Raw genomic sequence first — 17,756 nt, forward strand, 5'->3', positions numbered from 1 at the left:
GCGTCTTATGGAGCGAATGTGTGGTTGATCACCCTGCCCCCTTGCCCAGTCCTCCATTGTTGAATGTTCTGCAGACGGAAGGTATTTGTTTCCCCAGCGACATGTGACTGGCTGATTAGATTATATGTCTGGAAACTGTAGAAACGGCTCCCTTTCCTTTCCTTTCCTAAAGAAGCTGCAGAACTGTGAGTTAAACCCCATAAAAACAGGATTTTTTTCCCTTTGCAAAGTAAGCTCAACAACTTTGAGCTGATGCTCAAAAAAAAGGGCCTTTTCCCTTTGCAAAAGAAGCTGCACAACTTTGAGCTGATCCTCAAAAAAAGGGGCTTTCCTCCTTTCCTCCTCTAAAAACTAGATGCGTCTTATGGTCAGGTACATCTTATGGAGCAAAAAATACGGGTAGCTCCTCTCCCTACAGTACGTGCCTCAAAGCTGTGACCACGGGACCAGCCTTCTCCAGACACTGGGCAAATGCACACACACCACCCTGCTTTCCCTGCTCTGGAAGCCACCACTCCGGCTTGCTCGGCCATCATCTCCCGTGTTGTTTTAAAGGCTGGAAACTGGCCTGCAACTTGACCTGGCCCCACCACTCTTGGTACGCCTCCTGGCAGGAAATCTCGAGCCATAAATGCTTTGAAAGAAAGAGGATGGGGAAGACACGGCTTCTCCTCGCCTTGGCCACATTTGCACCTCACATTCAAAGCGCTATGATACCACTTTAAACCATAGCTGTCAACTTTTCCCTTTTCTTGCAAGAAATCCTACTTGGAATAAGGGAATTTCCCTTTAAAAAAGGGAAATGTAGACAGCTATGCTTTAAACAGTCACGGTTCCCCCTCCCCAAGAATCCTGGGAAGCAGCGATTTCCGGAGTGCCTTGGGAGGAGGGACTGACTGTTAAAACACCCTGGAAATTGTAGTTCTGGGAGGGGAATAGGGCAGAAATCTCCAGCTGCCAATCATGGCTGCGCCAGCTAGCAGTTCAAGCAACAACCATGTTTCCATGATGGTGGGTTCTAATCTTGTAAGGAATTTTCTTTCACCGCCTCTTCTCATCCAGCCCCCCTTTGCTCAATTTTAAATGCGTGACGGTGACACTGACAAAATCTCAAATGCCACAAGGGTGGGGGGTGACAGGGGGAGTAGGTGTTATAAGCCCAGAATAGCCAAGGCGCCCAGATGCAATTTTTCAATTTAAACACCGCCCCCCACAAAAAAACCCCAACAAAATCTTCAAGCTGAAATTCCAGAATTACAAACACAACTTGGATGTTTCAATCCAGTTAGAACCAAAAGTGTTTTTCCTGAAATGCTTTCTGTCCAGAGACTTCCCCCCACTTCTCCTGCCAACATCCCAAAATGCAGCCACAAAAACAAGGGGAAGAAATTCTCTCTCACACACACACACACACACATGTAAAAGGGGCTTCAAGCATTGAAATTCAAACTTCTTTCATGGTTTCAGAATTTGGGATTGGACCATGATGGCATTTGAAATTTGTTTCGGCTCCAGTTAATTCCTATGAATGAGAGCAAAGGCAGCTCCTTTAATGCTGTTTTCCATTCCCGCCCCCTCTCTTCCTGGTTCCAGATTTATTTATTTTTTACAAGAGGAAAAAGAAGCACCACCGTGACAAATTCCGGAGGAAGGAAAACTCCGTGTAGAAATGTAAGCATTCTGAAAGTTAAACGGCCGCCGAGATGAAATTATATATATATGTATATACGTGTGTGATAGTTTGTATATATAATTTTTTTTTTTACATACATACATATATATGTCCAAACAGTGCAAATGGATGTACATTTCTATATCCAGTTTGTTTAAAAAAAAAAGAAAAAAGGAAAAGGAAAAGAACAGAAAAAAACCCTCAGCAGAGTCCATCTTTGAACAACAGGAAGGGGGGCAAACTGTGGGGGGGAGAAGACCCCCCCCATAATTTTCGGTGGTAAGAAACAGGATTCCCCGCTCCCACCTCCCTCTCTTCCCACCCTTCCTGCTTCCAACAGCTTGGTTGGATCCCTGCCTGCCCCCCCCCGCCCCCCCAGTTGATTTAACATGAAATTCACAAATGGTATTATTAATATTTAGTTTTAAGGGCTTTAATACAATAAACCATTTTCCCCTCTCTCTTTTTCGTTTTTAAAAGTGTTAATTTTCAGGAAGGGGGGGCGGGGAAAGGGATAATACGTTTTGCTTCTCGGTCTGTCTGTCTGTCTGTGTGTGTGTGTCTGTGTGTGGTTGTCTGTTTTTGTCCATGGCGGCCGCGAGGCTAAGTCGTAATGTCTCTGTGCTGTGTCCGCATCATCTGAAAGATGTTCTGGAAAGGAGACCAAAAGAGAGAGAACGACGGCTGAGATACCAAGAGAAGCAATGGAAAACGTGATCTACGGACACAGACCCTCCCCACAGAATCTGCCTTAAAAGCTGCCAGGGTTGCGAAAGCATTCCTGGTGAACGCTGACAAAATCCTCGGAAGGGGCTTTCATGGGCACCTTCAGAGGCGGGGGGACAGCAGGAGGCAAAAGTTCATAAGAGGTTGGCCAGCCAGCCAGCAGACCCAGGTCCCCAGCTTGCGCTCAGGCACACACCGCCGTGCCCTGGAGTGATGGGAAGTCAGTTTCCCCAGGCAAAGAAACTACAAATCCCAAGATTCCAAGCAGGAAAAGTGATACTGGGCATGCTCAGAAGAACAGTTTCAAAGCAGGGATTGGGGGAGGACCACCCGTGGTGCACAGATGATGTTGGGATTCCCAAATCCTTGACCACTGGGCCACGCCAATTACCACTTCAACTGCAAATTATTATTATGCTAAGTCCACAATGTATGCACGTTAAACTCGTGCGCATTCAGCTTGACATGCATGGCGGGAAATATATAAATAAAGGGGGGCGGAAAGAGAGCAGGGTTCTGGGGGAAATGACTTTGGCAACCCCACCCACCAGTGAACCCAACCTGCTTTGGCTGTTTGCAATTTTGGCCTTAGGCGCAATCCCCAGAATGGAACGAACTCCCGCAGTAAGCTGCAGGCTTAACTTTATTAATAATATTAAAGGTAAAGGGACCCCTGACCATTAGGTCCAGTCGTGGCCGACTCTGGGGTTGCGGCGCTCATCTCGCTTTACTGGCCGAGGGAGCCGGCGTACAGCTTCCGGGTCATGTGGCCAGCAGGACTAAGCCGCTTCTGGTGAACCAGAGCAGCACACGGAAACGCCGTTTACCTTCCCACCAGACCTACTGATCTACCTGCACTTTGACGTGCTTTCGAACTGCTAGGTTGGCAGGAGCAGGGACCGAGCAACAGGAGCTCACCCCGTTGTGGGGATTCGAACCGCCGACCTTCTGATCAGCAAGCCCTAGGCTCTGTGGTTTAGGCCACAGCGCCACCCGTGTCCCTATTAATATTATTAGCAACACTTAGAAACTGCTGTTTTGAGCCAGATCAAGTCTTGGAAGACGTCTCGGCCCAGTTTGAAACGGGGCGCCTCTTTGAAGCAGACCAGAGAGTGGGGTTAGCTCTTCCCAACCTCAAACACGTTCCGCACAACACGGAAAAGCAGAGCTCTTATCCTGCACTTGCGCTGGAAAACGGGGGGTTGGGAGGGTCCTCATCCCCTTACCTTGCTGCACATGTTGTCTTTACTGCAGTTCTTGTTATCCTTGTCTGTCGCCTCTTCCTCCACCTTTGAAAGGACAGGATTGTTTTAAGAGGAAGTGTGGAAGCGAGCGGCGGCCAATCAGCTCCAGGAGCAGAGGTGTCAGCCCCGCCTCTTCCTCCACCCTTCCAATCAAACCTCTTGAGGTCCACCTTGACAGATCGCTTGTCTTCCCCCAAACCAAGCGCACCTCCAAATGGGCTCTGACCACCTGCACTGTTCCTGCCAGCCCCAACGTCACATGGCTATGCCAGCAGGGGATTGTGGGAGTCCGAAACATCTGGAGGTGCAGTAGGTGGGGTGGGAAGACTAAGGAGGCAACCAGGAATTTGGAGGCAACGTTCCACTGGTTCCCAGCGATAATAAAAATGGCAGCTCTTCCAGTTCTTGGCTTGCACGTGCCACATAAGAGCCCTGAAGCTAGATCAGGCCAACGGGCTCTTCGGATTCAACAGCTTCTTTCTCATGGTGGGTAAACAGATTCTTCCAGCAAGTCCACAGGTGGGGCTTAGGGCCCTCATAATTACGGGACTGCCTCTCCTGGTCTGCCCCGCAAAGGACCTTAAGGTCCATGAATAACCATAGCTTAGAGGTCCCAGGCCCTAAGGAGGCCAGACTATCCTCCCCCAGGGCCAGGGCCTTCTCAGTGATGGCTCCGACCTGGTGGAATGCTCTGTCCCATGAGACTAGGGCCCTGCAGGATTTAACCTCCTTCCGTTGGGCCTGTAAGACAGAGCTATTCCACCTGGCTTTTAATTTGAATTCAGCCTGATCTTTTATTTCCCTTCTCTTCCCTCCCCCTCCCCTTTTACGAAGATCACCCACTCTGAGACCCCACAGCTATTTCTCCCCTGGGCTCCTCGCTGGCTCAAGTAGGACCAATTCAGCCAGCTAGCCCTCATGACTATCCAATGCTTATTTCCCCTAAATTGATATTTGCTTTTTGAATTTTATTGTTATTCATGTTTTTATACTGTATTTTATGCTGCTTTTACAACTAAATGTTTTAAATTTGTTGTTAGCCGCCCTGAGCCCGGTTTTTGAACTGGGAAAGGCGGGGTATAAATAAAAATTTATTTTGATGATGATGATGATGATAATGATGATGAAGGCGAGAGCCCTCCACACTGTTACTCATAAGACAAGCCCTACCGGATCAGGCCAAAGAGGGACCACCTGGTCTAGCTTCCTGTTCACACCAGATGCTCTAATACAGCCTTTCTCAACCTGTGGGTCCCCAGATGTTGCTGAACTACAACTCACATCACCCCTAGCTAGCAAGGCCAGAGCTCAGGGATGATGGGAGTTGTAGTCCAGCAATATCTGGGGACCCACAGGCTGAGAACCGCTGCTCTAATAGGAAGCCTGCAAGCAGGAACCAGCCAAGCACAAGACAGCGATAGACATGAACAGGGTCTCTGCCCTCTCCTGAAAGGAGCATCTCTTAGTGGCTGCTGCAGGACCACTTTGCAAAACCCTTTCCCAACCTGGCAGACAAGTTTTGCCAGTCTTGCGCACCGAGAACCGTAGGGGAAGAGATCTCACACTGAGAACCGTAGGGAAGAGATCTCCTTGTGGAAGGCAAAAACACGCTTTGCATCACCATAAAAGACGCCAAACGGGACTCCTCACCTCTTTCCGCCACTTGAGCTCGCAGAACACTCGCTCGAAACATTCGTGCATGTAGTTAAACTGCAATGGGGTGGGAGGGAGAGAAAGAGAAAACACAACCATCTCTCAGGACTGACGGTTTGCACCTCTCATTCGGCTCTACCATCCCAGCCGGAGCTGCACCGACCAGACGCCTCTTCCCCACAAAGGTCAGAGGCTGGTGCCCCCTGGTGGCAGCTCCAAAAGCATCGCTAGATATTCCGTGCCCCTGCCGCCTCCCCGATGCCTCGCTGTCTTCCCCGTCGGCCCACACTCACGTAAGGGGTGAAGATCTTCACCCAGCGTGGCTTCTTTTCCCCCCGCGCGTATTCGAAGCAGAACGCCATGCCCTCCTCATCGGTGTCCCATCGCTGCATCTCGTCCCATTCGAAGGCTATTACCTGGTTCTGGGAGAGCGGAGAGCGGGCGGAGGTGTCATCGAGAGGGAACGAAGACCTCTCGCCCCACTGCGGAGACCCACCCCAACCGCCCCAGCCAGGGACCCCTGGCGGCTGACCTCTAGCTGACCCTCCTCGGTGCAGGCATGGAGTTTAAAGTGCTTGATGCTGATGGCTGTGATCACGTGACCCTTCCGCCGCGAGTCGCAGGAGCAGTGCGGGAAGATGATCTCGTTGTAACCCTCGCAGGTCCGCAGCATGTTCAGGTACTGCAGGGGAGGAAGACGCAGGAAGTGAGGAGGGATAGAGGATGCACCCTCCCTGCTTTCTAATCTGATTGGCTGAAAGGCCAGCCAATCAAGCACAGTCAGCGTTGCTCCCACACCCCGCTTCTTAGGGTTAGTTATAAAGTGATGCTTGCACGTTTATATGCTCATTTAAGAGGATTTAAAAGGCTCGATAAAATGCTTCCCAACCCTGTCCATCCAATGTTGGAACAGTAAAATAATAAATGGCGTATTGCCTTGTAATTCATTTCACTCAATTTTAACTCTCCTATCTAAAAGTATTTTTTGTGTGTGTACGGTTCTCTCCCCTCTTTCCTTTATCGGCTTCCTACTTAACATTTTCTTTTAATAGATTAAAATCAATAGAAAATTTAACTGTATTAGGAAAGCATAACCAGCATTAGATTAAACGTCTTTGAAAACACCAACATTAAAATTGGAAAAGGCACAAAAACGAGGCTGTCCTCTCTCACTGCTGCTCTTGGCTATTCATTACTAGGGAACCTCTGGCAACAGCAGCGAGGGAGGTTTTCAGACATTAAGGGCTATGAAATGCACAGCATAAAATCAGTTTATTTGCAGATGATGCCGCTCTTTTGATTTCCGATCCAATCTCATCCATCGCCAAGATTAAAACTTTATTAACTTGATGCAGTCAATGTGATCAATTCTAAACATGAAATACCAATCAAAAGAGAGGGAAAGGATACAAAATTCCGCATGCGATATAGAAAAGGTACTTCGCTGCTTCCAGGCGCTACAGCCCAGCAGGCAGGAACAGCAAAGCCCACATCCCAGAATGCCTTTCTCCGAATGGGGGGGGGGGGTAGAGGACTTCCCTTACCATGACCATCTTCCGTTGCTCACAGAGCTTCTGCAGCTGGTAGGACTTCTCCTCGGCTTTTATGTACCCCTTCTTCACGTCATCAACAGCCTGGGTGACATAAGAAGCATTCAGAGACCGGCCTGGTTCTTCGACTAGGGCAGACGCCAGTATTTTTTGTTTCTCCTTGGCTCGGCTACCACAATATCACCCGGGTGTGCCTAGACCAGTTTTGATCACCCTCCATTCCACTCCACTGTCGATCTCCGTGTTTTGCTTCAAATGCCATGCCAGCTCCTGACATCCTGTCATTAGGACTTCCAAGTTTCTAGTCCTTATGCTTAAAGCCCTAAACGGCCTTGGTCCAGTATATCTGAAGGAGCGTCTCCACCCACATCGTTCTGCCCGGACACTGAGGTCCAGCTCCGAGGGTCTTCTGGCGGTTCCCTCCCTGCGAGAAGCCAAGTTACAGGGAACCAGGCAGAGGGCCTTCTCGGTGGTGGCGCCTGCCCTGTGGAACGCCCTCCCACCAGATGTCAGAGAGTACAACAACTACCAGACTTCTAGACGACATCTGAAGGCAGCCCTGTTTAGGGAAGCTTTTAATGTTTGATGCATTACTGTATTTTAATATTGTGTTGGAAGCTGCCCAGAGTGGCTGGGGAAGCCCAGCCAGATGGGTGGGGTATAAATAATAAATTATTACTATTATTATTATTATATAAAGGTATTTTTAATGAGCATCCTATGACCGCCTGACATACAGTCTAGCATTTTGATTCTGTGTCTTTCGGCTTTATTAATCTGCACTGTTATTAGTTTTATCAAAGGTAACTGCTGATTGTTATAGAATGTTTTAATGGTCTGCTGACTGCCTGTAAAGAAAGCAAAGTTCAGGTAACTCGCAATTTACTTACATTTTACTTTTGCAATTGCAGCTTTGTGGGGGAGGGGCGTAATAAATAAATAAATGGAGAGTGGAGGAAACCCACTCTGCATTTATTTATTCCACACACACAGACACCCCTGCACTAATATGCAATGGCAGCACCCCAGAGTCCCCATGCCACCTTCCCAAAGCCAGGTGAGGAAGGTGCTGGACTTCTGGCCCTGCCACCTCCTTCCCAAAGGCAAGCAAGCAGCCTTGCACCCTTGCAGTGAGTGAGCCCGGTTCCATGGGTTCCTGGCTTTGCACAATTTTGCTCATATGCACAGTAGGCAGGGACATAAACCCCTGTGTAAGATGCGAGTCACTTGTAGTACAGTGGACGCTCGGGTTGCGAACGTGATCCGTGCAGGAGGCACGTTCGCAACCCACAGGGTTCGCAACCCGCAGTGCTGCGTCTGCACACACACGGGTTGCGATTTGACGCTTCTGCGCATGCGCAAAGTGCAATTTAGCGCTTCTGCACATGTGCGACCGCCAAAACCCAGAAGTAACCCGTTCCGGTACTTCCAGGTTTTGGCGCGTCCATAACCCAAAAAAAAGCAACCTGAAGAGTCTGTAACCCGAGGTATGACTGTATTCTGAAAGAGAGAGGAAAACCTCTCTGCCCACTGTCACTATGCCATGTATAATTTTAAGCACTTCTGTTCATGCTACCCCAGCTGCCTTTTACCTCCTTCTCCCGATCCCTGGAAAGATTGCAACATGACATGTCGCATATGGTCCTCTCGTGTCTCTACAGGCACTGTGCGTGTGAGACCCTCTGCAATCCGGGGGCGCCTTCAAAAAGGAGAGCCTGCGAGGAGACGGACGGACACACATACACAAAGACCGTGCGAGCGCAGAGACCGCCCGAGGGCGCCCACCTGGTGGAAGAAATAGGTGACCGCCAAGTCGTTGTCGTTCAGAAGGACCTCCTCCTCCGTGGTGAAGAGCCACTTCCGGATCGTCAGGCAGGTCCCCGGCACGGCCGAGGTGTAGTTCTGCACGTAGAGCTTGTGGGGGAACTCGTTGGGCGCCAGCTTCCGCACTGTGGGGGGGGGGATGCAGAAATGCGGGGGGGGGGAGGAGGTGAAGAATTGGTACCACATATTCAGAGGGTGCCCATTTAACTCCCTGCTCCCCCCACGGATCCATAGACAAAGATGCGTAAACTCGCACCAGATCCTTTTAAACTATCTCACTGCCTAATTCCAGTGGGTGGCCCTGAATTACAATATTCTGGGTTGTGAGGAGAGAGAAAAGCTCATTTACCGTATTTTTTGCTCTATAAGACTCACTTTTTCCCTCCTAAAAAGTAAGGGGAAATGTGTGTGCGTCACATGGAGCGAATGCAGGCTGTGCGGCTATCCCAGAAGCCAGAACAGCAAGAGGGATCGCTGCGCAGCACTCCCTCTTGCTGTTCTGGTTTCTGGGATTCAGAATATTTTTTTTCTTGTTTTCCTCCTCCAAAAACTAGGTGCGTCTTATGGTCGGGTGCGTCTTATAGAACGAAAAATATGGTACTTCCTCCGCAACGTGTAGAATCTTATAAAGGTATCATGCATTTCCCCCCACTTAGCAGTTTCTCGTTTTTTCTGGATTTTGTCTGCTGCTTGAGCTTTTCCCTCCTAGGGAAGGAGCTCAAGGAAATCTCTGAAAATGCAGAAGAAAGACACACACCCCACACACTCTGAACCTCCCACCCGGCTTCAGGCCTCACCAAATGAGTGATTGATCACTTCAAACAAGGCAAAGTAGTTGGCGGTTGTGCTGTCCATCCCAACTTTGGCAGCAACAGCCTGGAGGGCAAGAAGAGGGAGAAGAGAAAGAATAAGCATCAGACAAACTGGGGGGGGGGTGCTTAATCCTTGGGACAGTGCAAGGCACAGCAGGGCTGTCTCTGGGCACACGACTGTCCCTTCAAGGGATGCTAATATACACACAGGACGGCTGGCAGGGTTGTCGCTTGCAGGACATTCTTCCATCTTTGGTGCCCTTGGGGTTCGTTATTCTGGTCTCAAGCACATCAATAAATAGCTCAAATTATACCAATAAATAGCTCAAATCGACTGTTCAGGCCTTCCCACCACTGTCGCCACTGAGTACGCAGTCTGATAATGTGACAACTGGTCACTCCACAGACGTTAGCTGCAGCTGGGATTTCAACAGCCCAGCAGTGGAAAACCTTTCAAGAAAATCTACCTCTGTCTTTGTGTCATATACGAACGTATGGACTTTGGCTATAGCAGGGGGAAATAACATCAATTGCATGCCTCTAGAGGGACAGAGGACCCAGAACTCTTTTATGTCAGCTGGTGCGACTTTATTTCTTATGGTTGGACATGGTGTGATGAAATACCCTGCTGTTGCACCTCTGGGTTGTTAGTAAAGCTCATTATGTTACAAAAAAAACATGAATAAAAAACCCCTCTCAAATAAGTATTTATCTATATATATATACACACACTGGTAGATTACATTATATGTGTCAATTCTCTACATTCTGTCACGCTGACCAACTGACAGGGCTGAATGCAGACAGGGGCTCACTCTGTTAGCCAATATGTTTTCATTTGCTTTTAATGCTGTGGCCCACCCTGGCACCTTGGAGCAGTGTTTCCCAACTTTGGGTCTCCAGCTGTTTTGGGACTACAATTCCCATCATCCCTGGCCACTGGTCCTGCTAGCTAGGGATGATGGGAGTTGTAGTCCCAAAACAGCTGGAGACCCAAGGTTGAGTAACCCTGCCTTAGAGTGAATGGCGAGTAATAAATTAATAAGTAATAATCATAACAGGCTCCACTGTACCTTGAGGTTGTTCGTAAAGGCTATTATGTTACAACAATAATAATAATAATAATAATAATAATGAAAAGGGGGTGAGCCGCTAATTCTCAAGCCTGACTCTGAGGCCAGAGCCATGAAGCCTGACCCAACCTCCACATCTGCTTGTTATTTTAGAGCAGCAGTTCTCAGCCTGTGGGTCCCCAGATGTTGTTGGACTACAACTCCCATCATCCCTGAGCTCTGGCCTTGCTAGCTAGGGGTGATGGGAGTTGTAGTCCAACAACATCTGGGGACCCACAGGTTGAGAAAGGCTGTTTTAGAGCAAGGACTCAGTGCAGCTTCTTCTTGAAAATGATTCAGGCTCTGGAGATGGTTAGCTCAGCTCTTTTCAATCCACCCAGTTTCAATTCCCAATATTAAGGCGGTGGGGGAGGCGTGAGAGGAGGAGGAGGAAAGGGCTGGGGCTTTGAACTGAGCAGGGGTGGGAAAGGCTGGCCGACAATGACCTGGCCTTCCAGCTTCCTCTGCTTGGTGCAGAGAGGCCTCATTCTGCTCCTGGAGACAGGCAAAGAGCCGCTCATAGTGGCACACCCCGATGCGGACAGCCACGAAGGGTGCCCCACACTTCCCTTTTCATGTCTCTCAGGGTGGAGTTTTCCCACACAAACGACTCAGTGCGTCACGTGCAGAATGGGAAGTTAAGCCTGGAGATACCCTCTGTCTGAAACCCGAGACAGCTGCTGCCTGTCTGTGCAGACAATGCTGAGCGGGATGGAACAAGAGTCTGGGCTCGGTAGAAGGAAGCTTCTCACATTTCTAAAAGTCTAAGGAGGCTTCCTTAAAAACAGTGCATAGAGTAAAGAAATCCGAGCCTGTTTCTGTCTTTCTTTCTCTGTTGCCGGTGAGGAATCGCATCCCTAGATGCCCCCCTGCCCTCCTCACCTGATACACCTGGTCCGTGGTACTGTTCTTTTTGACCCGGACAGTCACTGTCGTGATGTCCGGAAGCGCCACTCTGAGCTCCACGTCCGACACGCCGTTGTAGTTCTAGGGTGCAAGGGCGGGAAGATAAAGCCAGGATTTATTGTTTTTGTTTAAGGTATGCCTCTCATGCTCCAGTCCTAGGTTTTTAAGTTTCTCCAGGGCACAAGGAAAGGATCCTCAGCTATGAGGAGCGATGTCGCAAAGAGAGGGGGAAAGAGAGGGGAGCCACTAATAATAATAATAATGATAACAATAATAATAACAATAATAATTTATTATTTATACCCCGCCCATCTGGCTGGGCTTCCCCAGCCACTCTGGACGGCTTCCAACAAAACACTAAAATACAATAACCTATTAAACATTAAAAGCTTCCCTAAACAGGGCTGCCTTCAGATGTCTTCTAAATATCAGGTAGTTGTTCTTCTCTTTGACATCTGATGGGAGGGCATTCCACAGGGCGGGTGCCACCACCGAGAAGGCCCTCTGCCTGATTCCCTGTAACTTGGCTTCTCGTAGCGAGGGAACTGCCAGAAGGCCATCGGCGCTGGACCTCAGTGTCCAGGCAGAACAATGGAGGTGGAGATGCTCCTTCAGGCATACTGGGCTAAGGCTGTTTAGGGGTGGGGAGGAGAGCTTTGGCCCTCCAGATGTTGCTGAAGTGCAGCTCCCATCAGCCCCAGCAAGCAGGCCCAATGGCTAGGGGTGATGGGAGACGTAGTTCAGCAACATCTAGACGGCCAAGGATTCCCTGCACCTAGTCAAGCGGAAGCCTGCATTATCAATGGATTCTTTCCTAGCATGAGAGGCTGGGGGAATTGAGCCTGCCTAAAAGGGTATGGGGCAGCCACCGGTCTGGAAAAGCCTTTGGTCCCACCATAATGAGAGGGGGTGGACTGTGGCTTCCCTGTATCACGGGGAACAGCCTTCTGCACACAATTCTTTAGAAGTACAGTTGTACCTCAGGTTAAGAACTTAACTCGTTCCGGAGGTCTGTTCTTAACCTGAAACTGTTCTTAACCTGAAGCACCACTTTAGCTAATGGGGCCTCCTGCTGCCGCTGCGCCGCTGCCAGAGCATGATTTCTGTTCTCATCCTGAAGCAAAGTTCTTAAACCGAGGTACTATTTCTGGGTTAGCGGAGTCTGTAACCTGAAGCGTATGTAACCTGAAGCATATGTAACCCGAGGTACCACTGTATAGGTAAAGGGACCCCTGACCATTAGGTTCAGTCGCGGACGACTCTGGGGTTGCGGCGCTCATCTCGCTTTATTGGCCGAGGGAGCCGGCGTACAGCTTCCGGGTCACGTGGCCAGCAGGACTAAGCTGCTTCTGGCAAACCAGAGCAGCACACTGAAACGCCGTTTACCTTCCCACCGGAGCGGTACCTATTTATCTACTTGCACTTTGACGTGCTTTTGAACTGCTAGGTTGGCAGGAGCAGGGACTGAGCAACAGGAGCTCACCCCGTCGCGGGGATTCGAACTGCCGACCTTCTGATCGGCAAGTCCTAGGCTCTGTGGTTTAACCCACAGCGCCACCCGCATCCCTTATACTTTTAGAAGTATACCCTGCTCCAAAGGAGCCCGGGGCAGCAAAAGGATCGATACTAATACAACTAAGACTTCTTTAAAAAAAGATGAATACAACCTTCTAAAAAATCGTTTAAAACTCATAAAAGCCATCACTTGTCCTTAAAATAATTTCAGAATTTCCAGGAAGGGAACTTTTACCTATCAAATGCCTCCATAAACAGGGGTGTGTGTGTTCCCCACAAACGAGGAACTACCACTAAAAAAACCCTGTGACAGGTCAGGCAACCCCCCGTGGCAGTGGCACCACCCACAGGTCCTCGCCTGCTAATGGCTGGACCCGAGAAGGTTGATATGGAGGAAGGTGCTCTTTGAGGCGCCTGGGTCCCCAAGCCCCATGTCTCAGAAGGCTCTTTGCCTGGAGAGCCAAGAAAGTTCTTGCTCTGGAAGGGCAGCTTCTATCTACACCCACACAGGACGTTTGATATGCACGTACAGGTGGGGGCCCTTCCCCCCAGGACACCTTGTTCTGCTTTTCCCGTTTGCTGAGATGTCTGTCCCGCTCTTCTGCCAACTATGTCCTCCGCAAAGAGGCTCAAAGTATACGGCTCATAAAAATGAAATGAAATGTGACGGGCCAATCCACTTAAACAGAAAGCAGGAGTGTGGGTGTTAGTTTTTGAAAAACAACAACTAAGAACTCAAAACACACATGATTTCCCAACTCTCCTGAAATGCCTGGCAGGAAAAGTCATTGCTGAGCTTCTCAAAGCTCTAAACACCTTGATGAGAGAAGCCGGGGATTGAACCTACAGACTTCTGTTAATTATTTATTGGGGGGGGGGTTGCACTGATAGCCCACCATTTTCTGCAAAGAGCTCAAGATGGTGTGCATGGTTCTATCCCTCATCATTTAATCCCCACAACAATCCTGTGGAGTAGGTTAGGCTGAGAGGCAGCGACTGGCCTAAGGTGAGCTTCATTGGCATGTGGGGATTTGAACCCTGGTCTCCAAGGACTTAGTCCAACACCCTAAAGGTAAAGGGACCCCTGACCGTTAGGTCCACTCGTGGCCGACTCTGGGGTTGCGGCGCTCATCTCGCTTTATTGGAGCTGGCGTACAGCTATAGGGTCATGTGGCCAGCATGACTAAGCCGCTTCTGGCGAACCAGAGCAGCGCACGGAAACGCTGTTTACCTTCCCGCCAGAGTGATACCTATTTATCTACTTGCACTTTGACGTGCTTTTGAACTGCTAGGTTGGCAGGAGCAGGGACAGAGCAACGGGAGCTCACCCCGTCGCGGGGATTCGAACTGCCGACCTTCTGATCGGCAAGTCCTAGGCTCAGTGGTTTAGACCACAGCGCCACCCAGGTCCCTGTCCAACACTCTAGGGCATACTTTAAGCATCAACTGCACATGCTCTGGCACCTCCCTTGAAGTGTCCGGTTTTTTGCTCGCCTACCTCATCTGACTCTGACAAGAACTCCTGCATGATGTCGCTCTCCCCGATGACCCGGATGGAACACACTGCAGAGGGAAGGAGAACGGGTCAGTTAACAGGCAGGAAGTTGGTACAAAAATGGTATTATACATCTGTAAGGTTATATCATATTACAAAATCTGGAAGTAAGAATTGTTGGAGGAAATGTGGAGTGATGGGAAAGTACAGTCATATGTGGTGGGATTGTCCGTTAGTTAATGAATTTTGGAAACAGATTGGTATAGAAATATCGGGAACTGTGGGTAGGATGGTGGGAATATCTAAATTAATGGTTCTTATTAGTCTGAGTAGCACCGAGATAAAAACAAAAGAGGAATGTAAATGGATAAAATTGATGGTAACTGCAGCCAGACAGATTATAGCGAGTAATTGGAAAAATGCAGAAGAGTTAGAGGTGAACCAATGGAGAAAAAAACTGAATAATATTATAATTTTAGAATATCTAACTGTGAAGATAGACAGAATGAAAGGGTTTAAGGTCCGTGAGAAAGAGGAGAATTAGCTTGAGAAGATATTGAATTATTTGGGTAGGTTTGAACAATTTGGGGCAATTAAAATGTTAGAAGTTAAATAAACCTTGTGGATGGAGGAGTGTTAACGTATATAAAATTGTACATATGGTTGATTTGAATACGTTATTATTGATTATGTATACTCAATGTATCAGCCGCCTGGGGGTTTCACTATTTGTGTTTTGGTTGTTGGTAAAAAAAAAAAAATATTTTTAAAGTTAACGGGCAGGAAGAGGGAATTGGCAGAACAAGAGGAGGTCTCAGTCCCTGGATTGTTTTCAAGGTTCCTTGGAGATTAACAGTGGTGGATCTGCCCCACTGCTAAGCACAGACTCCCACCTGCTTATTCCATGGCCACCCCAGAACATTTAGCCTGTAAAAAACTGGGGAGGGGACTATATTATGCGCTTGCCAGGTGGGCTGCTAATGCAATTTATGTGGGGTTGGAGAGGGAGGTAGTGCCCCCCCCCATCCAGTACTGATCAAATGCACACCTCCTTAGCTACAGGACTGGGTGCTCCCAGGATAATCTTTGCACCTTCTGCCTTAACCAGACTTCCATGCCAGAGGAGGAATCTGAAGGGCTGGACAGGAGGCAAAGGCTGTTTCCTGTCGACCTCAATTCTCAAAGCTTCCAGGCCAGCCTGAGGCTCGATTAAAGAACTGTCAGGGCCAGAGATGGGCAGCCTGAGAGGCCTTCTGGATGCTCTCGGGACTACAACTCCCATCGTCATTTGCCCATGCTGGCTTCTGCAGCTGCTGGGACTTGGAGTCCAGCCACATCTGGGCGGGGCCACAGACATTTCCCAGGTGATCGATCGAATGAGGTTTAGCCGGTTGCATGATTTAATGCATCTGCATGTACAGCGGTGCCCCGCAAGACGAATGCCTCGCAAGACGAAAAACTCGCTAGACGAAAGAGTTTTCCGTTTTTTGAGTCGTTCCGCAAGACGAATTTCCCTATGGGCTTGCTTCGCAAGACGAAACGTCTTGCGAGTTCTTGCGAGTTTGTTTCCTTTTTCTTAAAGCCGCTAAGCCGTTAATAGCCGCTAAGCCGCTAATAGCCGCTAAGCCGCTAATAGCCGTGCTTCGCAAGACAAAAAAACCGCAAGACGAAGAGACTCGCAGAACGGATTAATTTCGTCTTGCGAGGCACCACTGTATCTGCTTATTCTCGTAACTCTAAATAAAAAATGCACTCTCCCCGAACAGGAATTCCTCCCCGCCAAGCCTTATAAGGAATGCCTCTTTTAAGAGCATGACTTGTTACCTTGCCTTGAAAACAGGTTCTGCTGCTTAAATTTTTTAATCTTAAATTACTGGTGCTAGTTTTTTCTTATTGACACTTTTATTGGTGTGTGTGTGTGTATATATATATATATATATATATATATATATATGCCTCTTTGAGGCTTGCTGAGTTGGTTTGTTTGCTCCTTACAATCAAGCTGTGTATAAATGTTTCGGAACTAATTAATAAAATAAATGCGTGGAAAATCTGTGGCCTAATTCACTGCAGGGATACTTTTAAAAAATTGAATTATTAGCCTTTCTGAAACCTTTTGTTTCAGCTCCACTTCTAAGGAAGCAGCTGACCAAACCGTGGTTTGTTCAGATGAATCGGCTGTCGGTGGAGAACACGCCAAGGGCCCCCTCCCCGACCCACGTGCTCTTGTCTGCGTACCCTTTTCGAGGTATTCCTCCAGCCCCCGCCGCCTGGCATCCAGCTGCTGCTCTGACAAGGAGAAGGGCCACTTGCCCGGCAGGCGGGGGAAGGTGAAGCTGGCAAACTCCCGCTTCAGATTCTGGTGCAGGATGGCGAACTCGCGGTACCGCTTGGAACACAGCTGCCGGCCTGCCATGTAAACGTTGTAGACCTGGGAGGGAGGCGGGAAAAGGGCAGAGGGGAAACAAGGCGAAGGCGAGTCCGTGTATTACAAACATATGATAAAGCCATAAACAGTTAAAAAGAAAACATCAATTAAGCACTGCCGAAGGATATACTCAGATCTAGCAAAAGTGATGGGGAAGGGCAGTAGCTCAGGGGTGGGGCGCCTGGTTTGAGTGTAGAAGGCTCCAGGTTCAATCCCCGGCCTCATCCCCAGGTAAGGATAATAATAATAATAATAATAATAATAATTTTTATTTATACCCCGCCCTCCCCAGCCAAGGCCGGCTCAGGGCAGCTAACAAGCAATAATAAAAACAAGTTGAATGAATACAACTTAAAAACAAGATTAAAATACAACATTAAAATATTGAAATATTAAAATGTAGCCTCATCGCAGGAGGAGAAAGGAAAAGAAAAAAGAAAGAGAGGGAGGGAGGGAATCAAACTGGCTCCAAGCCAAAGGCCAGGCGGAACAACTCTGTCTTACAGGCCCTATGGAAAGAGATCAGATCCTGCAGGGCCCTGGTCTCATGAGGCAGAGCGTTCCACCAGGCTGGAGCCAGAGTTGAAAAGGCCCTGGCTCTGGTTGAAGCCAATCTAACTTCCTTAGGGCCCGGGACCACTAGGGTGTTGCTATTTATGGACCTTGAGGCTCTCCGTGGGGCAGACCGGGAGAGGCGGTCCCATAGGTACGAGGGTCCTAGGCCGTGAAGGGCTTTAAAGGTCAAAAGCAGCACCTTAAATCTGACCCTGTACTCCACTGGGAGCCAGTGCAGCTTGAAAAGCACTGCGTGAATATGCT

At 48.8% G+C, this 17,756-nt stretch overlaps 2 protein-coding genes across 3 annotated transcripts in view; both read right to left on the reverse strand.

Annotated features, from left to right (window-relative positions):
- Positions 1-17,756, reverse strand: part of TUFT1 (tuftelin 1) — a 153,675-nt gene that overhangs the window by 47,538 nt on the left and 88,381 nt on the right. The gene's annotated exons all lie outside the window — the stretch shown is intronic.
- SNX27 (sorting nexin 27) overlaps positions 2,090-17,756 on the reverse strand; it is a 42,386-nt gene continuing 26,719 nt past the window's right edge. For both annotated transcript variants that reach the window (XM_080986024.1, XM_080986023.1), the window contains exons 3-13: positions 16,748-16,940; positions 14,513-14,577; positions 11,476-11,580; positions 9,467-9,545; positions 8,631-8,794; positions 6,840-6,929; positions 5,828-5,977; positions 5,589-5,717; positions 5,293-5,352; positions 3,625-3,687; positions 2,090-2,323 (exon numbers count right to left, since the gene is read on the reverse strand). In XM_080986024.1, the coding sequence (XP_080842150.1) occupies positions 2,276-2,323; positions 3,625-3,687; positions 5,293-5,352; positions 5,589-5,717; positions 5,828-5,977; positions 6,840-6,929; positions 8,631-8,794; positions 9,467-9,545; positions 11,476-11,580; positions 14,513-14,577; positions 16,748-16,940 (1,146 nt within the window). In that variant the 3' untranslated portion in view covers positions 2,090-2,275. The remainder of the gene's footprint in view (positions 2,324-3,624; positions 3,688-5,292; positions 5,353-5,588; positions 5,718-5,827; positions 5,978-6,839; positions 6,930-8,630; positions 8,795-9,466; positions 9,546-11,475; positions 11,581-14,512; positions 14,578-16,747; positions 16,941-17,756) is intronic.

This window comes from Podarcis pityusensis (genome assembly GCF_964106645.2).
Source record: "Podarcis pityusensis genome assembly, chromosome: 16".
Taxonomy (NCBI): domain Eukaryota; kingdom Metazoa; phylum Chordata; class Lepidosauria; order Squamata; family Lacertidae; genus Podarcis; species Podarcis pityusensis.